This window comes from Zalophus californianus, chromosome 9, assembly GCF_009762305.2.
Source record: "Zalophus californianus isolate mZalCal1 chromosome 9, mZalCal1.pri.v2, whole genome shotgun sequence".
Lineage (NCBI taxonomy): Eukaryota > Metazoa > Chordata > Mammalia > Carnivora > Otariidae > Zalophus > Zalophus californianus.
The window spans coordinates 7,371,841-7,395,137 of record NC_045603.1 but is presented as its reverse complement, the minus strand read 5'-3'; the positions used below and the strand labels follow the sequence as shown (position 1 = coordinate 7,395,137).

Genomic DNA, 23,297 nt, shown 5'->3' with positions numbered 1-23,297 from the left:
GCGGACGGGGTTGGCTTAGTTCGGGACAGTTGCGGAAAGGGGGTGGTGGAAGTGGGCGTGTCAACTTGAGGAGGAATGTGCGCACTATGCGTGATGACGTAAGAGACGTTGATTGGGAGCGAGAACTGGAGCCCGTGCGTGCGCGGCGCCCCGCCTTCTGTCCAAATTGGCCTCATCCTTGTGCTTAAGGTATGGAAGTTGGGGCAGTTCGCTGTGTCCCTTGCTTTCCGGCCGGGGCTGGCCTCGACCTGCTTCGTTCACTTAGTCTTGAGCGTCCCTCTAACCTCCCCGCGGGGCAGAGTGAGCACGAAGTGTGCAGACCCGCGGGGTAGAGAGTTTCTGGTCCCCGTCCCCTCCGTGCGAGGCGGCACCTGGCCTTGAGGCCCGCCTGCAGTGAGACCCCCCGCTGGGCATGGCTGGCGGAGGAGTTGGGGGAGATTTGGGAGCGGGATGAGGTCCGCTAGAGGATCGAGTACTCTGGAGCAGGAATCCCGTAGGTTCAGATGGTGCAGGAGGCCAGACGGGACCTCCAGGTTGGGCTGCCCCAGCACCCCAGTCAGAGGGCCACCACCAGCCCTGAAGCGGCCCTAAGGGATAGACGAGGTGAGGCTGCTGCTGGAATGATGCCCATGACCATATACGACTGCGTCTCAATTGCTGAGAGCTCTGGAGGCAGCAGGATCCAGCATCCACATTCCTCATCAGTAACCTCGAGACTTAAGATCTCAGAGGAGCTTAGGAGTCGATATTTTTTAGGTTTAAATTTGCTTCTTACTGATCCTAACTTTCTTTCACCTGGTGAGCAGTAAACAATATGTCAGGTTGGGAGTCTTATTACAAAAACGAGGGCGATGAAGAAGAAGAACAAGAAGAGGGCCTTGAAGCAGGTGGTAAGTGTCTTTAATGTGTGCACTGTTCTGTGTGTAAGGAAGACTTTCCCGACTGTCTCTGCTGTGTAATGGCCTACCCTTCTCTCCCTAGAGATTCTCAAATGCTTTTTTTCCATTTGAACTTTGCAGAGCTACCCAAGGCTCTTTTATTCAGGTCCTACTCTAGTCTATGGGACATTCCTAGTCTTAATTTTTCACTGTTACTGGTAGGTTGACATCTATTGAGCTCCAGTAAATGACCCTGAGCATTGGTATCCTTTGTCACCTTAGGTGGCTCAGGTAAGACCCTTCCTCACCCAGGAGAGTTGTTTTGTAGGACCTCAGTATAAAATTTAGGACCTCAGTATAAAAATGCCTTCACCCTACAGAAACTGTAGCAACCAAAGCGAAAACATGAGGAGCACAGTTACAAGACTCATTCTATCACCATGGAGGCGGGGGCGGGGACGCACTTTCAATGTTTGGAGTGTATGTTCAGGCAAGGTAGTAACACAATAAAGGAAGAGAAATAAGGGGTACATGTAATCTACATACTGATGAATGTAAGTCCTGGGTAAGAACATTTTAAAGTGTTTTTACTAAAAGTGAGAAACGTAGGAAATATATAACATAAAAAAAGAGAAAATTTACTGTGATCTATGTAACCTACCATCCTAACGCTACCTGCCGCATTTTGCTTATTTCCTTTATCGAAGGAGATTTCCTTCATCTTTCATTCTGATATTTCTTAACTATTTCTTTGGATCTGATTTTTTATAGTTAATCATAATGAATATATTTTTTCATTTTAATTTGCACGAGTCTTTTTCCAAAAAGAATTTTAAACATATATACATAATTTTGTGTTCTGCCTTTTTTCCTTAATGTGTTATAGATATATTTTCCCATGTAACTACATATATATTGTCTTTATAACTCATTTTAAAGGTACCATAATTTATTCAGTCGGCCTCCCATTGGACATTTTAGTTATTTTCAGTTTCTTACTTTAATGAACAACATTGTGGAAAATTTTGTATAGGGGGTTTCCCATATCTTATGTTCTTTAGATTGCTAAAGAATTCACTGAATTCACTGGGATGCTAAAGAATTCATTGGGTCAAGATAGAATTTTTGATTAGGACTCTTGACCCATAATTGACATATTGCTTTACAGATGGGTAATTACATTTATTGTATTAGAAAGCAACAGTGTGAAAAAAGGAGACAACCAGACATTTTATGTGTTTCTTTTTTATTTTTATTTTTTTAAGATTTTATTTATTTATTTGACAGAGAGAGACACAGTGAGAGAGGGAACAGAAGCAGGGGGAGTGGAAGAGGGAGAAGCAGCTTTTGGCTTCCAGGAGCCTGATGTGGGGCTCAATCCCGGGACCCTGGGATCATGACCTGAGCCCAAGGCAGACGCTTAACGACTGAGCCACCCAGGCGCCCCTGTGTGTTTCTTTTTTAAAGATTTTATTTATTTATTTGAGCGAGAACAAGAGAGAGAGAGCGCGCGTGTGCATGTACATGGGGGGGAGGGCAGAGGGGGAGGGAGAAGCTTGACACAGGGCTTGATCCCATGACCCTGAGATCATGACCTGAGTTGAAGGCAGATGTAACTGAGCCACCCAGGAGCCCCCATTTTATGTGTTTTTATACAAAACTCAGCATTGCCTATGATGAGGAAAAAAGAACACCTGAATCTGATGAAGCCTCTCTAGGTCCTCAGTAGGAAAGACAGAGGATTATGTCAGTTTACACCAAAAGAATACAATCAGCAAAATCCAGAAGGTGGAAAACTATATACCACAAGATTCTGGTTCTTCAACAAATAAGTTATAAGACACAGAGACAGAGGGGGTATCTATAGATTAAGAGGCATCAAAAACTAATTATTTTTTCTAAGTAGGCTCCATGCCCAACATGGAGCCCAACTTGGGGTTTGAACTCATGACCCTGAGATCAAGACCTGAGCTGAGATCAAGTCAGATGCTTAACTAACTGAGTCACCCAGGCGCCCCCAAAAACATTTTTTTAAGTCAAAACTAGTGTTTAGTAATGTTCACTTGAATGATAAAACTATAAAAGAAATAAGGAAGTGATTATTAAAAGTCAGGATATTGGTTACTCTTGGGAGGAGGGTGGGCATTGTAATGGGCTTTTTTCTGTTTGTTTTATATGAATAATAAGCATGATAAATATGAACACAAGGGCAAACATTTTCTTCTATTTTTTTTCCCCATAGGAGAATATACATATTCGGGAAGAGATAGTTTGATTTTTTTGGTTGATGGTTCTAGGGCCATGTTTGAATCTCAGGGTGAAGTTGAACTGACTCCTTTTGACATGAGCATCCAGGTAAGACTACCTTCTATTTAATTAAAAAAAAAAAAGGAGAGAAAGAAAAAAGTATTAACACCACTCTAAAAACTATGGACTCTTTGAAAAACTTGTTTGTGAATGATCAATGTTGGTTGGCCTCCCAGGATGGCTACCTATATTCTGAGCTAAAAAGTAGCAGTGTTGGAGAACAGGCCCATTTTATTCTGTGTTTGAACTTCAGACCCTAGGAATACATTGCTCCCAATTTCTGCGTTAGCCCGGGTAGTATGGAAGGGCTCCTCCTTCCATAGAGATGTGTGTGTGAAGGAAGAAAGGAATTTCCAGTAGTTACGGTGTCAAAATGAGTCCTCTTGTAATTGGTATTTAGAAGTTGAGTATTACCCGTGGTTGAAAAAAGGTTACAACAAAAAACCTCATTTAAAAATGGGCGTAGGATTTGAATGTACATTTCTCTAGAGATCTACAGATGGCCAAGAAGTCCACAAAAGGATGTACAACGTCTTTATAGTCATTACAGAAAAGCAAATCAAAACCACAGTGAGGTATCACAACCCACTAGCGTGGCTATATTTTAGAGGGGAAAAAAAAGGATACTAAGAAGCATTGGCAATGATGCAGAGAAATTGGAAACCTACATTGCTGTTGGGAATGTGAGATGGATTGGCTACTGTGGGAAACAGGGTGGCAGTTCCTCAAAGAGTTAAACATAGAATTCCCATATGACCCAGCAATTCCTCTCCCAGCTAAATACCCAATAGAATAAAAAACAGGGACTCAAGACCTGATTCTGTCACTTACAAACTATATGCTGTCAGAAGAGTTGCTGAACCTTTTGGTATCTATTTCCTCATCTGTATAATGGAGAGAATAATAGTACCTGCCACATCAAGGAGTAAATATTTTGTTCTGTTTTTTTTTTTTTTAAGATTGATTTATTTAAGGGGCGCCTGGGTGGCTCAGTTGTTAAGCGTCTGTCTTTGGCTCAGGTCATGATTTCAGGGTCCTGGGATCGAGCCCCGCATCGGGCTCCCTGCTCCGCGGGAAGCCTGCTTCTCCCTTTCCCACTCCCACTGCTTGTGTTTCCTCTCTCTCTGTGTCTCTCTCTGTCAAATAAATAAATAAAATCTTAAAAAAAAAAAAAGGATTTAAGAGGGAGAGTGTGAACAGGGGGAGGGGCAGGGAGGGGTAGAGAGTCTCAAGCAGACTCCCCACTGAGCGAGGAGCCCAATGTGGGGTTTGATTTCACGACTCTGCAATCACGACCTGAGCCAAAACCAAGAGTCCGACGCTCAACCAACTGTGCCACCCAGGCACCCCAATATTTTGTTTTTTAAATTGAGGTATAGTTTACATAAAATGAACCATTTCAAGGTGACAATTCAAAGGTTTTAGTCATTCATAATGTTGTGTACACCACCTCTATCTCATTCCTGAACATTCTGAACAGATAAACAAAATGTATATACATGCAGTGGAATATTTCTCAGCCGTAAAAAGGAATGACGTATTGATACCACAAGGTGAATGAACCCTGAAAACATTATGTTAAGTGAAAGAAGCCAGACAAAAGGTCACATGTTTTTTGATTACATTTAAATGAAATAAAGAACGCATAATCCATGGAGAATGTAAGTTCGTGGTTACCAGGAGTGGGGATGGGGACAGAAGAATGGGGGGAGCAGCTGCTTAATGGTAAGAGTGGTGTTTGCTTTTGGGGTGATGAAATTGTTTTGGAACTAGATAGTGGTAGTGGTTGCCCAGCATTGTGAATGTATTAAATACCACTGAATTATTCATTTTAAAATGGTTAATTTGGAGGCTCCTGGCTGGCTCAGTCAGTAGAGCATGAGACCCTTGATTTTGGGGTTGTGAGTTCAAGTCTTACACTGGGTATGGAGCCTACTTAAAAATAAAATAAAAATGGTTAATTTTGTTATGTGAAGTACACCTCCAGAAAATTACCATTTCTTTATAGAGAGGAATTATAAATTATGAAGACATCATATGTATTATGTTTTATATTTTTAGAGGTTGGAACCAAACAGAAGCTTCTGATGTTCTGATATGTATATAAACAGTTCTTGTAGTTGGCAAATCAGAATATCTTGCATCTAGAAAAAGAATTAGTGAGAATAGGCCTTAACTTTATTTTATTTATTTATTTATTTATTTTTAAAGATTTTATTTATTTATTTGACGGAGAGAGAGACAGCGAGAGAGGGAACACAAGCAGGGGGAGTGGGAGAGGGAGAAGCGGGCTCTCTGCCAAGCAGGGAGCCTGATGCGGGGCTCGATCCCAGGACCCTGGAATTATGATCTGAGCTGAAGGCAGATGCTTAATGACTGAGCCACCCAGGCGCCCCAGCCCATAACTTTAAAGCAGTGGTTTTCAGAATCATCTGTAGGGCTTGTTAGCACAGATACAGAGCCTTACCCCAGAATCAGAATTTCTGGTTCTATAGGTCTAGAGCTGGCACCAAGAATTTGCATTTCCAGCAAGTTTCCAGGTGATGCTGATGTTGCTAGTTTGGAGATCACTTTTTGAGGATCACTGCTTTAACCTTTTTCAGATTGTGACCTTCTTTGAGGATGTGGCGAAAGCTATGTACCCTGTCTCCAAAAAGATACACTCACACTTCCACATGTAATTTCAGAGGGTTCTTAGAACCTTCGATGCCTAAAGAACCCAGAAGAAAATGTAGTATTATGTAGCAACTAAGTGAGACATTCACAGATGAGTATAATGTATTTGATAAGCAATGAAAAAACATTTTCTCAAAAAAAAATTTTTTTTTTTGTAGTTTTAATTCTTAGAACCTAAAAGAAGCCCTCACCAAATTTCTGTAAATGTTTAGAGACTAACTCAAAGTAGATTAAAACTTGGGATGAGGGGCGCCTGGGTGGCTCAGTCTTTGAGTGTCTGCCTTCGGCCCGGGGCATCATACCCAGCCTCGCATCAGGCTCCCTGCTCGGCAGGAAGCCTGCTTCTCCCTCTCCCACTCCGCCTGCTTGTGTTCCTGCTCTCACTATCTCTCTCTCTGTCAAAAAAAGAAAAAGTTGTGGGAATGAAAAGTACAGCAGAAGGAATATAGTCAATGGTATGGTAATAGCTTTATATGGTGACAGATGGGAGCTACACATGTGGCAAGCACAGCATAATGCATAGACCTGTTAGATCACTGTGTTGTACACCTGACACTAAGGTAACATTGTGTTACAGCTACAATAAAGAAAAAGGGTAGATTAAAATACTTGTAGAAATAACTACTTGCCATGCAGATTATTGTCGATGAGTAGACATACTTGAAGTTCTGCCTTTAAGGAGAGAATTCTTGTTGAGGGAGGCTGGGTAGAGTCTCATACCTGACATGGGGACAGGGTGGGACGTGTCACCATGGTTGCATTATTTCTCAGCTTTGCAAATTTAGAAACTGGATGTTGTCAGTGCCCTCCAGAATTAAGTAGGTCACAGGACTGAGCAGCTCTTCTGACACACTGATTTACCAGATGCTAACATTAGTTTAAATGGGTAGACAGGACTTTCCTGGAATACTGGCATCATTAATTGTGTAATTAAGCAAATTTTATTCTACAAGATGCTGTTAGGAATAAAAAAAGATGCTGTTAGCAGTTATGGACTTATTGTCGGGTCACCTCTACTTATTGTTAGCTCAAACCTTTCACATATGTAATTATTTTACATATGTACATTCTGTTTCTTGGTCTCAAGCTGCTTGAGGGCAGATCAAGTGGCCTCTACAAACTCAGTCAATTAAGTAAATGACATCAGTGGGACTCATATCCAGGTTTTCTGATTCCAGTACTGGGCTGTTTTTCCCTCCTATAGCAGAATTTCCTCCCTGACTAATACGTGTTTTTAATTCTCTGTTTTCTTATGGTAGGAACTACTTATACTTCTATTATATACTTAACACACTCTGCCTTTTGTTATAGCATAATATATATGCCTGTCCCTCTCACTGATTCATGACTTTCCTGAAGGTAGGGGTCATGCCTTAATCTAATGCCATGTACAGATTCAGCAAATATATTAAGCACCTGCTATGTGCCAGGCACTTATGGAGTTTAAATTTAATGCCAAGTTAAATATTAATTGAATTTTTATTTTGATTTTGTCAGTGTATCCAGAGTGTGTATACCAATAAGATCATAAGCAGTGCTCAAGATCTCTTGGCAGTGGTGTTCTATGGTACTGAGAAGGATAAAAATTCAGTGAATTTCAAAAATATTTACGTCTTACAGGAGTTGGATAATCCAGGTCAGTAGAGGTGTAAGATCAGCTTTTCCCTTACATTGGAAGGTCACTACCCTGAACAAAGAAGGATGTGGAGAAGGAAATAGATGAAATCTTGACTAAGAGTATGCTTTCCTGCACAAGAGGGTTCTTCCTGGGATGTGGACTTTATGGGTTAAACACTCCTGGGGTGAGAACGGGACCTCGGCTCTTCTGTTAGCCTTATAAATGTGGCACTGACTCTATTCTGATTTTTCTGCCTGTTTGACTTTCCTGTCTCTGATCAGGTGCTAAACGAGTGCTTGAGCTTGACCAGTTTAAAGGGGAGCAGGGGAAAAAACATTTCCAAGACCTAATTGGCCATGGATCTGACTACTCACTAAGTGAAGTGCTATGGGTCTGTGCCAACCTCTTTAGCGATGTCCAGGTCAAGATGAGCCATAAGAGGATCATGCTGTTCACCAATGAAGATGACCCCCATGGCAATGACAGTGCCAAAGCCGGCCGGGCCAGGACCAAAGCTGGGGATCTTCGTGACACAGGTTGGCATTTTCCCTGTTCTTTTAAATTGGCACTTAATCTTACTGCTGCTTTATAGCTGATGTCAAACATTTGTTTTTCTCCCCTGAGTGTGAAATGAAAGAATAAAATGAAGCCAGGGGGAGACACCTGTGTAATATTCCTATTGAAACTGATGAGGCCATTCACGTTCTCTCTTTTTTAAAAAGATTTATTTGTTTTGGGAAGAGAGAGCGTGCTTGTGTCGGGAGGGGGAGGGGCAAGGGAAAGAATCTCAAGCAGACTGTGCTGAGTGTGGAGCCTGACTCGGGGCTCAGTCTCACGACCCTGAGATCATGACCCGAGCTGAAATCAAGAGTCAAACGTTTAACCAAAGGCCATTCGCTTTCTGAAGGGCTCTACTAGATCAAGCTTTTCTTGACTTTTCATGCTACCATGCGTGGTGGTGGTTTGAATAAGTTGTCAGGGCACCTGGCTGGCTCAGTCAGTGGAGCATTCAACTTTTGATCTCGGGCTTGGGAGTCTGAGCCCCACATTGGGTGCAGAGCCTATTGAATAAGTTGTCCTTAGAGCAGCTCATTCCCTTAGGCATTCTATACGTCCTGAAAATGTTAATAATCCATCTATTTCTTTGCATATTTGGGCTTAACTGAAAAAAATTCTCGCTTGCTGAAAATCGTTTGTTTTCCTTGCCCCAGGTATCTTTCTGGACTTGATGCACCTGAGGAAACGTGGGGGCTTTGACATATCCTTGTTTTACCAAGATATCATCAGCACAGCCAAGGATGAGGACCTAGGGGTTCACTTTGAGGAATCCAGCAAACTGGAAGACCTGTTGAGGAAGTTTCGTGCCAAGGAGACCAAGAAGCGCGTGCTCTGCAGGTGTGCTCTGAACCCAGGCCAGCCTCCCACAAGTGCCCTACCTGATCGTAAGCACCGAGCTGCTTTGACAAAGCTTCCCTGGCTACTTACCGGCAGTGCCTCACTAAAAACTTGCTTTATTTCAGCCTAGCATATTTGCATATTTGCTTCTCTTACTCTGGCAAGAGCTGGTAGGCTAGCTCTCTCCAGAATAACACGGGTCTCCACTTCATTGGGGTAAACCGTTGTGGCTTACTGCTGTCCTCAGATGCAGTCACTAGTATGTCATCTGCTTGCTCCTCCGTAAATTGTGGATAACATTAGTACTGTATAGAGCAAAAACTTAGTAAGTGCTAGTTATTGTCACTGGTGTTGAGTTATTCTGATTTCTTATAAACTTGATACCAACAGGAACCCACTTGTTAAATTACTTTCTCTTAGTAAGAGAGTCCCAAGGGCTCTCCCGTTTTGCTTTTTAAGGTCACAGCAGGCTTTCATTTTATTTTTTTAAATTTATTTTTATTTATTTTATTTATTTTTTCAAAGATTTTATTTATTGGGGCGCCTGGGTGGCTCATTCGGTTAAGCGGCTGACTTCGGCTCTGGTCATGATCCCGGGGTCCTGGGATCAAGCCCCACGTCCAGCTCACTGCTCAGCGGAGAGCCTGCTTCTCCCTCTCCCTCTGCCTGCCGCTCTACCTACTTGTGCTCTCTCTCTATCTCTCTGTCAAATAAATAAAAATCTTAAAAGATTTTATTTATTTATCGGAGAGAGAGAGAGGGCACAAAGCAGGGGGAGCGGTAGGCAGAGGGAGAGGGAGAAGCAGGCTCCCCGTTGAGTAGAGAGCCCAACACGGGACTGGATCCCAGGACCCCGGGACCATGACCTGAGCTGAAGGCAGATGCTTAACCAACTGAGCCACCCAGGCGGCCCAGGCTTTCATTTTAGGCCAGGTTCCTCAACATAGGGAAATATGACCATTGGTAGTTTTTGAGCAGTTTTCAAGAGATTACTGACAATTCTACTAGAAAACCCATGAAATGATTTTAGGGAAACCACACACCAGCCCATTGCTACAGCTGTAGTTTGGCTGTTGGCTCTCCTTTCCCCCTTAGGAATGATTTCTTTTTCTTCACACAAACACCCTGGCATCTCTCCTCCCTTCCTGAAATAATGGAGTATTGTTACTACAGTTTGGAAATCTAGCACACATTTTGGTGGGGATGGCAGAGAGGGTAAAATAGTGGTTAAATGTAGGTCCTGGAGTCAGGTTGGCTTGGATTGTAGTCCTGGTCCTTCTGCTGGGCAACCTGGGGCAAGTCATGTAACTTCTCTGGACCTCAGTAAAATGGGGGCAAAAATGGTCCCTCCTCACAGGACGGCTGTATTGAGATAACCCAGGCATGGTGCGTGGTGCGTGGTAATTATTTACAAATGTTAGCTGCTAGTGTCATTCTGTGGAAGAGTTGTTATGGGATACTTGAGAGGAATAATAAATTGGAACTGTTTGAGAACTAATAATGCCTTAGCGTAAAAAATGATTAATGTTCCCACCATAATCAAATAATAGAATTATTTTATTTCATGGTTATTGTATGCCAGGCACTGTCCTAAGTTCTTTATTAACATACTAATTTGTATCTTTTTTAAGATTCTATTTATTTATTCGAGAGAGATCAAGTGAGCGAGAGAGAGAGAATACCAGCAGGGGGAACAGCATGCAGAGGGAGAGGGAGAAGCAGGCTCCCTGCTAAGCAGGGGGAGCCCGATGTGGGGCTCGATCCCAGGACCCTGGGATCATGACCTGAGCCAAAGGCAGATGCTTAACGACTGAGCCACGCAGGTGCCCTTTTTTTTTTAAAGAGAGAAAGAGAACATGTGTGCACGTGGCGGGGGAGGGGCAGAGGAAGAGGGAGAGAGAATCTTTTTTTTATTTGTTTTAGAGAGAGAGGGTTGGGGGGCGGGGAGAGGGAGAGAAGCAGACTGCCTGCTGAGTGCAGAACCCCGTGTGGGGCCTGATCTCACATCCCCCAACCCTGAGATCATGACCTGAGTTGAAATCAAAAGTTGGACGCTTAACCGACTGAGCTACCCAGGCGCCCCAAAACAATCATTTTTATTACAGTACACTCTTCCTCATTATTTTAGTAGTTAACAGTATATTCTGAAACTAATTTTTGCGGTATAGACCCTGAGATAGTATTATAGCAAACTCTATTATTAAAACTGTTATATTTATATTGGAGAAATTTGGATTATTGGAGAGAATAAAATGAGGCTTGGGTACCACAAAAGAATTTTAGCTAGGAAAGCATAATCTTTCCGTGGTTTTTTGTTTTTCTCTCCCCCAGGTTGAAGCTTAAGCTTAGCAAAGATATCGCACTCACTGTCGGCATGTATAACATGGTCCAGAAGGCCGTCAAACCTCCTCCTGTGAGGCTTTATCGGGAAACCAATGAACCAGTGAAATCCAAGACCCGGACATTTAATGTAAATACGGGCAGTTTGCTTCTGCCTAGCGACACCAAGAGGTCTCAGGTAGGTCTGCGTTCTTACTGAATTTTGTCCCATTGAAGAGTTAACAGGGAGGGAGACATTGATTTAGCCTAACCAGTTAGATACCTTTCTGTGTGAATCTTTGTCGCTAAGCTCTTAAAACACAAAGCCATTCCTCTTTGGAACTCTGGCATCTAGGTGTTTTGTTTTAAAGATTTTATTTATTTATTTGAGAGACACAGAGAGAGAGAGAGAGAGAGAGAGAGAAGAGAGCAGGAGCAGGGGGAGGGGCAGACTCCCCGCTGAGCAGGGAGCCCAACAAAGGGCTTGATCCCAGGCCCCTGGGATCATGCATGACCTGAGCCAAAGGCAGACCCTTAACCGACTGAGCCACCCAAGCACCCCGATCATTTTTTTTTTTTTAAGATTTTATTTTTAAGTAATCTCTACAGGCAACGTAGGGCTTGAATTTACAACCCCAAGATTAAGAGTTGCATGCTTCTCCAGCTGAGCCAGCCAGGTGCCCCAGCATCTAGATTGTTGGTACTTTGACAGCTAGAAAGTTGGAACCAGTGTTTGACTGGTTAGGGCATTCTGCCCTAACAGTCGAATTCCTTGCTTGGGTACAGTAGCAGAAAATGCTTTATAGTTAACTAGGGAGATGAGCTAGGGAAAGTGTGTTAGGTGTGAAGTGCACTTTATTTTAGGGAGAGTTTTTTTTTTCCCCAAACCAAATTTTTTCCTGTGCTTTGAAATGATACACATGTGCTTTTCTTAATCTGAAGGACAGACTAAGAATGCAGAACATTATCTTTCTTCATTCTCTCACCTTTGTTCAATCTGTGGAAGGATTGGATATCTAAAATTAAAATCAAATGAGTCATCCTTTTAATTAATGCAAAATGTGGGAGAGAATCTGAGATTTTTTTGCATAAGTTCAGGACCTAGAAGGATCAACTAAGTGACTAAAATTAAATATTATTTTGATTCAACCCATGAGATATTTTTTGGAGCACAAATCTCAAGCCAGAGTATTTCATCCTACTTTCTGAAGGAGAAGACAAGAAATTTCCTCTTCCATTTTGGAAGTAACTAGTTATCCATGTTGGTTTATTCATAGGTGGTAGCTCTTCTGGTCATGGAGTTTCTTTCTTGATTCAGTATGCCTTCGAAAAAACTTGAGGGCTCTGTTTTGTTGATTAAACTCAAGTTGGACTCTTGCTAAGTTCTGTTACCGGTCGTGTATCTATGACCACAGTGCAAAATTAAAGTTTGAAAGTGATACTTAATATGCGTGTTTTCTCAGACCTACTGCAGTACCTGACATATGTCCTCTTGATAAATAGGCGTGTTTTGAGCTTCCTTTGTGGGTCAGGGATGATGCTGAGGGTTGGAATAAATGCCTGAGGCCTTCAGCACCAGAGTGGTGGTGGCTGGTGGTTTAAAGCCCAATTCAATTATGTAACCTGGAGCAAGTTACCAACCATCAAGACTCAGTTCACTCATCTGTAAAACAGTTTTTAACATCTATCGCCTAGGCTGGACACAGAAGATAAATTGGATGACGAATATAAGGTGCCTGGCAAGCACTCAGTAAATGTTCATTCCCCATGGTAGGAGGAAGATGCCCTTGGTGAACCATCTTCCTGTTCCTTAGAAGAAAGCTGATTTTGGGCGCCTGGGTGGCTCAGTTGGTTAAGCGACTGCCTTCGGCTCAGGTCATGATCCTGGAGTCCCGGGATTGAGTCCCACATCGGGCTCCCTGCTCAGCAGGGAGTCTGCTTCTCCCTCTGACCCTCTTCCCTCTCGTGCTCTCTATCTCTCATTCTCTCTCTCTCAAATAAATAAAATAAAATCTTTAAAAAAAGAAGAAAGCTGATTTTAACTTGCTAGTGTCATGTGGCAATCACTTTGCATCTCCATGTAGCCTGTGTACATGGCCCTCGTGTTCCCCTTCCTTTAGAACTATGGGAGTCGTCAGATTGTACTAGAGAAAGAGGAAACAGAAGAGCTGAAACGCTTTGATGAACCAGGTTTGATTCTCATCGGTTTCAAGCCCTTGATGTTGCTGAAGAAGCACCATTACCTGAGGCCCTCCCTGTTCGTGTACCCCGAAGAGTCCCTGGTGAATGGTATGTGGTATAGACTGAGGGTAAATGAATGAGTAACAGAAGGTAGTTCTGCTTGGAACCTGGATAGGATGTACGTGTTAAGGGGGTATTTTGAAAGTTTTTCATGCTCAGACAAGTTTTGGAAATTCAGGACTAAACAAAATTAGAGATTTCTTTAGGACCTATAATAGACTGATACACATTGTGAATAGCCAGGAGGGGATATGGAATTAGAATTTTTAAAACTTAGTTCCTCTGGAAGTCTTTCTTTGAGGCATCAGGTAGAGAATTGAAAAGAAAAACCCAGTTTGTTCCCTAGTGTTGGCAATTAAAGATGCTATGAACTAGGTCATTGTGTTTGTCCAGATCTATATTCCTCTGTGCTATAGCTAATGAACCCCTGGATTTGACCTGGTTGGCTTTTATTAGTAACTGGGGCTTATCTCATTAGTCTAAAGATAGTAAAAGTAAACTAATGTTAATAATTCACACTCTGAAATGGAGTGTTTGAGGCATCTGATCTCTCATTGCTTTCCTTTCCTCTTCCTTTCTGCACCTCTGCTGTCCCCACTTGCCCTTCAGCTCTGGGCTCATCACACCTTACCTAATGAAGTGTCATAAGCCCTTTTAAGAAAATGAAAGAGAAATCGTAAGCTTATAACATGGGCTAAGAGGGAAATGAGGAAGAGATACCTTTAGGTTGCAGACTCCTGGGATGTTTGTTTTCCAGGGAGCTCAACCCTGTTCATTGCTCTCCTCACCAAGTGTCTGGAGAAGGAGGTCATGGCAGTGTGCAGATACACCCCCCGTCGGAACATCCCTCCTTATTTTGTGGCCTTGTTGCCACAGGAAGAGGAGCTAGATGAGCAGAAAATTCAGGTGACTCCCCCAGGTATGTGGAAGAGATCTTTTCAGTGCTTCTGAACCTTGCTCAGACTTTGGAATCCCTCATAGGATCCCAACTCAGACCTGCTGAACCAGAGTCTCCAGGAATGGGATCTGGGAAAGGTGTATTTTTAGGGTTTCACAGGTGGATTTGATGCAGAGCCAGGTAAAGCTGCCAAATATGGTTGTGCAGTGCACAGCATGTGCAACTGTACCAGGCAGCTCTGCAGCCATAATTGAGCATTGGCTGCATAGGGACTGTTTGCAGATTACTGACAAAGTTTATGGCTCAACTGCTGGCACCTTTACTAAAAGCCATTGTTAGGCACCTTTGCAATGTTTAACGTTTGGTTTATCCTCTGTATACCAAGGCAGTGAGGTATAGCAGAAAGACCATGGGTTTTGAAGTCAGACTTGGCTTATTCTTATGTGTGGGAAAGTTTACTTTCTTTTGTTTCAGGCCCATCTCAGCCACTTGTTACCTGGCCAACTTGGGCAAATAATTTAACCTAGAATTTCTACTTATATTCCTTATCTGCAACGATGAGAATTCTGGAACACCTTACTCTTCAGGTTGTTTCCCATTTGAAACAAGTTAATAAATGTATAAGTGACTAGTACAAAGTTGCCGAGAGATGGTAGGTAGTCTTCTTTCTTCCTTAGCCTTGCTAATAAAAATGAACTATAAAGTAACTCTTTGAAGATGTTATATTTGTAACCCTGGTGATCAGACGGCTGAGGAATAGCTTTGTATGTCAGTTAGTAAGCTCTTGTCTCTCAGCTCCAAATTCCTATTACTCTCTGTGCTGCTGAGGCTGACACTCTCCAAACCCAGTTTCCTCCTTTGCCAGCCGACTCTCTGTCAGGCTGTGTCAGTAGTTGGTGCTTGAGGGAGACCGTAGGGCAGAGGAGAGCAAAGGGACTTGCTCCTTCCTTTTGCTCAGCGCTGTTGGCTTTGTGAGCAAGGGCCCTTCACCTTGCAGCAGCCGTTGGTTCCAGTCTAGATTTTCGAGTCTCTTAGAACCTGGAACAAGAGCAGCCGGATAACCCTTCCTCTTTCCTTTGAGCGTGGGGTGGGGATGGGGGAGCCGAGGGGAGAGGCTGAAGCTCAGAGGGCCCCATGGAGCTGGGACTCAGCCCTTCGCGGCGGGGGGGGGGGGGGGGGGGGGGTTGCTGCCCAGCTGGCTCTGGGTGAGTCAAGAAAGCTGGAGGCTGGAACCAACCGTTCCAGGTAGGTGAAGGGCCCTGACAGAGAGCCACGGCTGGGGCAAGGCCGGCAGGGACGGGAGGGCACGGGAAACAGTACTGCTGCCTCCCTGTCCGCTCTGCAGGCCCCAGAGGGAGGTGCTCAGGCGGATGCTCACAGGAATCAGCTGCTAAAGGAGAAGCAGGGCTGGCAGGGTCCCAGCCCCAGCATCACAGGTCCTGGAAGGGCGAATCTGGAGTCGAGAGGCAAATGGCAACTCGGTGACTGAAACCTTTTGTGAAGTCAGATCTCAGAAAACTTTATCTCCTTTCTTCAGGCTTCCAGCTTGTCTTCTTACCCTACGCTGATGATAAACGGAAGGTGCCCTTTACCGAAAAAGTCGTGGCGAACCCAGAGCAGATAGACAAGATGAAGGCTGTCGTTCAGAAGCTCCGTTTCAACTACAGGTGAGTAGTGGGTCCGTTGCAGGCTTTCTTCTGGAACTGTCTCCTGAGGTGAGAGGATTCTTTTCCTCCCAGCTGCTGCTGAGCGTGGGGAGAAAGAGTGTTCGGGTTCTTTCTCTCCCCGTGTCCCAACCTCTGTCCTTCGTCTTGTTTCTGTACTTCACAGCCCTGCCTCCTCTGTGTCTCTCTCTGCCCACTGCTTCTCGTGACAGACAGATGGTCAGGTGTTTGCTTCTGAATTAGCTTTTGGATTTCAATTCAATTTCAATAAATTGAAAATTGGCGAGAGAAAACTTGACTCAAGAGACAGGATTCCCCGCTGTTTGATTCGGGCTGTTTTCCTCAGCCGACCCCGGGCCTATGCCGCCTCAGTCGGGTTTATTTAATAATTTTATTCATTTATTTTTTAAGTGTTCCATCGTTTCAGTGTATTTATGCTATTATGATTGTTTTACTAGAAGTGACAGCTTCGAGAACCCAGTGCTGCAGCAACACTTCAGGAACCTGGAGGCGCTGGCTTTGGATTTCATGGAGCCCGAGCAAGCGGTGGATCTGACACGTAAGAAGGCTGTGGCGAAGCTCAGTGGTTCTTTCCACGGGAGCTTTTCGTAACTACCCCACTCTGGACCAGACAGGTGGATGCATTTCCTAGCACCCTCTAAAAACTTAACCTCCTTGTTCCAGCCATGTCTGAGAGATTTTCTAGTCCAGCGTAGACCGCCTCGGAGCAGATTTGGCTGGTTCTGTCGTGAGAGGAGAGGAAAGTGCCAGGCTTCCGAGACCTGCCTTTGAACGAGGAGGCCACCTCATGACTACATGTTGGTAAAAGTGAAAAATAATCATAATAATCTGTAACATTTATTGAGCGCTCACTGTGTGCCAGGCACTATTGTCCTGTATGTTGTTGACTCATTTAATTCTCGTAACTACGAGGTAGGTGCTGCCATTGGCCTTGTTTTCTAGAGAAGGGAGTGAGTGATGTGCCGAGGCACAAAGTGGTGAGCGGTGGATCTAGGTTTAGAATCCAGGGAGTCTGGCCCGGAGCCCTTGCTCGGCACCACGGTGCAGACTGCGTGCTCTACCTGAGAAGGTCCGCCTCGTTACCCAGCATCGGGGAGCTGGGCCTGGCCTCCTCGGTCGAGCTCTGAGCTCGCTACCTGTCCCTGTCTTGATTGTGATTCTCTTACATATTTCACGAGAGTTTAGTGATGTCAGTAAACACCCAGCGGGAAACAGATGGGACTTAATGAAGGCTCTTGACAGAGGTTGAAAAGATCCGAACAATTAGTGGGGCCTGCTTAGCTCCGCAGTTATTAATGATCTCTCTTAGGCCGGACCAAGCAGCCCCGCACAAGTGCTGTAAGCGCCAGTACACCTGTGCCGTGGTGTGACCGTTAGCGGATCCGGTGGGAGGGCAGGGCCAGGGTGACGCGGCCCGTCGTTCTTGGTGGCCTTTAGCGAATCAGGAAGTAAGTGGCCTGGTCTCCAGCAAGGTGGTGAAGGACTCGGGCTTCAGAAACAGCTGATACAGGTTTAAATCCCCGCTCTGCCACATACTAACTTGATTAGCCTTGGGATCTCATTAATCTCCCCGAAACTCAGTTTCTTTCTTTCTTTTTTTTTTTTCTTTTTAAGATTTTATTTATTTGTTTGAAGGACAGAGAGAAAGAGAGAGAGAGCGTGAGCAGGGGGAGGGGGAGAGGCAGAGTCCCCGCTGAGCAGGGAGCCTGATGCGGGGCTCGAGCCCAGGACCCAGGGATCATGACCTGAGCCGAAGGCAGACGCTTCACTGACTGAGCCACCCAGGCGTCCCTGAAACTCAGTTTCTTTATGGGTAAAATGGGGACAGTGAGTGTTCTTACAAGGGATTAACCACATCTCGGTCCTGATGCTCAGGAAGTGGTGGTTCCCCGTTATTCCGCAGCGTCCTCTCTGTTCCTTGCCATGGCCTTGGCCTCTTGCATCCTGGCACCTGTCCTGTAATTTCACTGCAAGTCATGTTTTCTCTTCCTGCGTCTGTTTTCAAAACACTTTCGGCTGCTGTGATGTTCCCTCTAACTCCTCAGCCCCTCTGCTCTCCCTTTACGTTGGTTTTCTTGTCTGCTCCTATGGCCTCCAGCGTCCCCTCATGTCCGTAACTCCTGAGCCTGTGTCCCCAGCCCTGTCCGTTCTGCTCGGCTCTGGCCGGAACCGCAGCTACCCTGCCCGGTGGGCCATCTGCTGCGCCACCCGGCTCTCCTAACGCTCAGACATCGGACAGCTTTGACTCTTTGCCCTTTCATGTTCTTCACTCAGCTCTACTCCGATGTGTCTCTGCTTCCCTCCGACACAGTGATAATGGCTTTCTCTTCATAAATCACTTACTGAAGACTCACGATCGCTGTCTTGGTTTTTCTCCTGGGTCCACAGCAGCCCAGGACTCCGTTGCTGAGCCTGCTTCCTTTTTTTCCTCCGCCAAACATGGGAGCGCTCTAGGTGACCTTGGGCCCCATCTTTTTCTGTCACTTCACTTCTCCCTCGGTGGCCTCGCAGGCTACCCCAGTGGTTCTGAGTGTCCTCCCCGGACCAGCAGCACTGGCATCACCAGGAAACTTGTCAGAAATGCCAATTTTGAGCCCTTTCCCAAGCTGACTAATTCTGAAACTCAGGTTGGGACCCAGCAATCTGTGTTTTACAACAAGCCTTCCAGGTGATTTTGAGACATGCCCCTACCTCTAGCACGCTGGTTCTCAACTTCGGCCTACAACAGAATTGTCTGGGGGACTTAAAAAAAATCTGGCTGTTTAGGCCTCACCCGCAGACCAGTTAAATCGGAATCTCTGGGGGAAGGGTTTGGGCATCAGTGTTTTTTAAAAGTCCTAGCTGGTTCCCACGTGGAGAACCAGAGTTCTTGCATACGCTCATGTAGCCTGGGACGGGGGGCTTCCGACTTGGCTGGAGCCCAGTTTGGCTGTGACATTGTGCCAGGAGCTCCCCTCAGTACTTTGCAAACGTGGCCACGTGAGGAGATGATGAGACTCACCTCATGCCTGTCCTTGATGTGACACAGCTCACGTCACAAGCTCTACAAACCGTAGACAATGGTAAGGTAACACAAATACTGTCTTTCCCCCAGAGATACCTTGTTCCTATTGTATTGGTCCTGGCGAATATTCCTGGCCTCCCAGCCAGCCACCACCTCCCCACTGGCTGCCCCGACACCTCACATTCCGTCTGTACGTCCGTCAGTTCTGTCACTTCTTGGGTTTATGGGCCCTTCTCCCCGCCTGCTGTCTCACCATCCTCCAGTTCATACTCCACACATAGCTCCAGGGGATCTTTCTAAAATGCACATGGGGTCCTGCCCCCCGCCCCGCTCATAGCCCTTCAGTTTCCCCACTGTTCTCAGGATAATGTCTGAGTCCCGCGCGGGCGTTCAAGTCTTCCATGACCTCGCCATGACTGCCTGGAATTCCAGCCTCCTTGCTGGTCCTGCCCTCCTGACCTACCTTCAAGCTGTATGTCACCTGCCCTTTCTTACTCCTGTGCCTTCTCCTGCTTGGAATAGTATCTGCCCGAGGAAGAGTGCTCAGCTTCCCAGACCCGGCTGCAGAAAGTCTTTGCCGACCCCTCTCGTGTTCCCAGTGTGCCTTGTTCAGTCCCTTCATGGCATTGCCACCTCCTGCATTTATGTTTTCACCACCTCCTTACCCTGACTAGACTGTAAGCCCACTGGGGGCACAGACTCTGGTTTGAAACCCCAGAATCTAGCCCAGTTTGTGACTATCACTCCCAGCTCTTTGGCCTCGGGCAAGTCATCTAACCTTTTGGCTTTCCTCTGTAAAACAGGGAGACAAATTTACCTACCCTCTAGAGGATTACATTAAAAAATAAGTTTAGGGCGCCTGGCTGGCTCAGTTGGTTAAGCGGCTGCCTTCGGCTCGGGTCATGATCCTGGAGTCCCGGGATCGAGTCCCGCATCGGGCTCCCTGCTCAGCGGGGAGTCTGCTTCTCCCTCTGACCCTCCCCCCTCTCATGTGCTCTCTCTCTCGTTTTCTCTCTCTCAAATAAATAAATAACATCTTTAAAAAAAAAATAAGTGTAAAGCATTTAGAAGGGTGCCTGGCTGTAGTAAGTGCTCATTAAATGTGATTGTTAGAAGGTACTTGATCAATATTAGAGAGGCATTCATGGCCAGGTCATTTGCCTCCTCCTGGACCCTCCCGTGACTTCCCCCTAACCCCGGCAGTTAGGTGCTTTCTCCTCTGGTCCCCGTAGACTTGGAACAGGACAGGAAGCCAGGACTCGTGACTCACCCGGCCACTCTTCCTGTGTTTTGATTTTCTAGTGCCTAAAATTGAAGCAATAGATAAAAGACTGGGCTCCCTGGTGAATGAGTTTAAGGAGCTTGTCTACCCACCAGATTATAATCCTGAAGGAAAAGTTCCCAGGCAGAAACAAGGTGAGGAACTGGGTTATTTTTTAAGGTTGACTTTATGGTCCTATCACAGAGGATCATGTCCCTTCAGAAATTTCTAGACAAACCTACAAACATACATATTTCAGCACAAATGGACTTTGTGTATTCACTTTGTTTTCTAGTTTATTTTGTTACTTAGCTACATATATTGAAGAGCTATGTCCATACAAAGCTACTGTATTTAAACAACAAGGCTCCAGAGTACTTCACTGGATAGATGTAAACAGTTTGTTCAACCAGACCTTTCTTGATGGGTACGCTGCAGTGAACATGAACCACTGTTGCGTTCTTGTGTGAGTGGATCCATAGTTTATCTAGGATAAATTCCTAGCAGTGGTATTGATGGGTCAAGGTGTCGACATTTAAAATTCTGATCAGAATTGCCAGTTGGGGGCACCTGGGTGGCTTAGTTGGTTGGGCGACTGCCTTCGGCTCGGGTCATGATCCTGGAGTCCCCAGATCGAGTCCCACATCGGGCTCCCTGCTCAGTGGGGAGTCTGCTTCTCCCTCTGACCCTCCCCTGTCTCATGCTCTCTCTCTCATTCTCTCTCTCAAATAGATAAAATCTTTAAAAAAAAAAATAAGAATTGCCAGTTGGCCTCTGAAAAAGTGATACAATTTATATCCTATTCAAGAAAGAGTGGGTGTATTTCCCTACATTCTCACCGGTACTGGACTTGATATACTATTTCCTTTTTTCACTAAGAATAATAGAGGGAGGGGTGCCTGGGTGGCTCAGTTGTTAAGCATCTGCCTTCGGCTCAGGTCATGATCGCAGGGTCCTGGGATCGAGCCCCGCATCGGGCTCCCTGCTCAGCGGGAAGCCTGCTTCTCCCTCTCCCGCTCCCCCTGCTTGTGTTCCCTCTCTCGCTGTGTTTCTCTCTCTCAGATAAAAAAGTCTGTTTTTTTTTTTAAAGAATTTTATTTATTTATTTGACAGAAAGAGACAAAGCGAGAGAGGGAACACAAGCAGGGGCAGTGGCAGAGGGAGAAGCAGGCCCCCCACGGAGCAGGGAGCCCAATGCGGGGCTTGATCCCAGGACCCTGGGGTCGTGACCTGAGCCGAAGGCAGACGCTTAACGACTGAGCCACCCAGGCGCCCCAGTGATTTGCTTGTTTATCCCCCTCCCTCTGCACTTTCTGATCACCGAGTATGGTGCCTTAGTATTTTATGCAGCACTCGGTAAGTGCTTTTTCAATGAAGGAAGGAATGAATGACTTACCCAGAGTGAGCACCCATTTTGGGTAAACTGTGGCACTTACACTACTTTGAACTCCCTTCTCAGTGTGGTACAGTTTTGACTTTATGCTTAAATGAAGCTGCTTTATCAAAACACCCTCCAGGGGCGACTTGGTGGTGCAGTCGGTTAACCGTCCAACTCTTGGTTTTGGCTCAGGTCCTGATGTTGGGGTTGTGGGATCGAGCCCCATGTTGGGCTCAGTATGGAGTCTGCTTAGGACTCTCTCCCTCTGCCCCTCCCCGCCGCATTCTTTCTCCCTGTCAAATAAGTAAATCCTACAAAACCAGATAACCAAAAGCCACCCTCCCATGGTGTTCTAGGTGGGCATCACAGCCTTATGGAAGATGGTTAACTGCATCCCAGATCATAGGAGGGCCCCTGTGCAGTGTAGCTGGGTGCCATGGTAGCATTTCCAGTCATTCCCTCCTGACCTTTTCCCCCAGATGATGAAGGTTCTGGAAGCAAAAGGCCCAAGATGGAGTTATCTGAAGAGGATCTGAAGGCCCATGTGAGCAAGGGCACGCTGGGTAAGCTCACTGTGCCCATGCTGAAGGAAGCCTGCAGGGTGTATGGGCTGAGGGGTGGGTTGAAGAAGCAGGAGCTGCTGGACACGCTCACTAAGCACTTCCAGAACTGACCAGCCAGCCAGCGCCCCCCGTTCTGCACTCTAGCCAGGCTGCCTGGTTTTGTTCTCATCAAGTTAAAACATGTTTCTCCTGAGCCAGGAAGAGTCTGCCTGATACAAGCCAAGGACTTTACATTTATGAGATGTTCTGTTGCCATGGAGACAGCATAGCCCTCCCACTTTGGTGTGCTTTCCTGTCTGAATAAAGAGCCCTAACTTTGTACTATATACTGTTCTTTAGTGTGACACAGAAAGACGTGTCTGCCTCACATCCAAAGATCACTTGCCATTGGCTATTAGCTTAATTTTCTCTCCCATTAGGAACATATCCTCATCATAATGGAGACAAATACCCGCAAAGGCGGGGGAGAATGTGACAGTGAAGGACAGGTGGACGTACTTCAGGAATGACAAGCCCTAGCAATAGTCAGTCACCCATCCTCTGGCCTCCCACCTGTTTTCCCTTTCATTGCGTCTTAATATAGATCTAAAGAGCAGATTTCCAGAAGCAATAAGTATCTAACATTTCTAATCCTGGTACCATATGCTTCATCAGTAAATAGCCCCCTTCATGCTGCATTCATCTTAATGTGACATTCAGGTATATGAAGATATGTACATTTTCTGCTGCCCTGAGAATTTCGGTTCCAGCAGTTTCGGGGAAGAGGAACAGGGTAGGGTGTCTTTCTCTTCGTGTCCCCTATGCCCCCAACGCGCCATCCCTCTTCTACCCTCCCTGTCCCTTTCCTGCTCTTTCTGCTCTACTGCTTTTGAAGAATTAGCCTGAGAGAAGGAAGGAAAGCATCTGAAAGGATTTGCATCCTCCAAGGATGGCTTGAGATTCAGAGTTTGTAGGTCCTTTGCCTTTCAGGACCAGAGTGAGCATCTCATGAGACATAGGAAGGGTCAAATTACTCTTGTAAGAGATTTTTGGTTTTGGATTCTTTGTTCCTTGACTATTATAAGGTTTTTTGTT

The 23,297-nt window shown here is 45.4% G+C and overlaps 1 protein-coding gene across 2 annotated transcripts; it reads left to right on the top strand.

Moving 5' to 3' along the window:
* The first annotated feature begins 20 nt into the window (after positions 1 to 20).
* XRCC6 (X-ray repair cross complementing 6) lies at positions 21 to 22,547 on the top strand. 2 transcript variants are annotated; one of them, XM_027591795.2, is made up of 13 exons: positions 21 to 189; positions 807 to 890; positions 3,121 to 3,233; positions 7,359 to 7,497; positions 7,761 to 8,015; positions 8,691 to 8,874; positions 11,206 to 11,392; positions 13,314 to 13,482; positions 14,192 to 14,353; positions 15,870 to 15,999; positions 16,455 to 16,555; positions 20,324 to 20,437; positions 22,140 to 22,547. In XM_027591795.2, exons 2-13 carry the CDS (start codon positions 815 to 817, stop codon positions 22,331 to 22,333), a joined length of 1,824 nt encoding a protein of 607 aa, XP_027447596.1. In that variant the 5' UTR covers positions 21 to 189; positions 807 to 814; the 3' UTR covers positions 22,334 to 22,547. The 2 variants fall into 2 exon arrangements, with proteins under 2 accessions (XP_027447596.1, XP_027447597.1); XM_027591796.2 differs by lacking the exon at positions 20,324 to 20,437.
* The last annotated feature ends 750 nt before the right edge of the window (positions 22,548 to 23,297 follow it).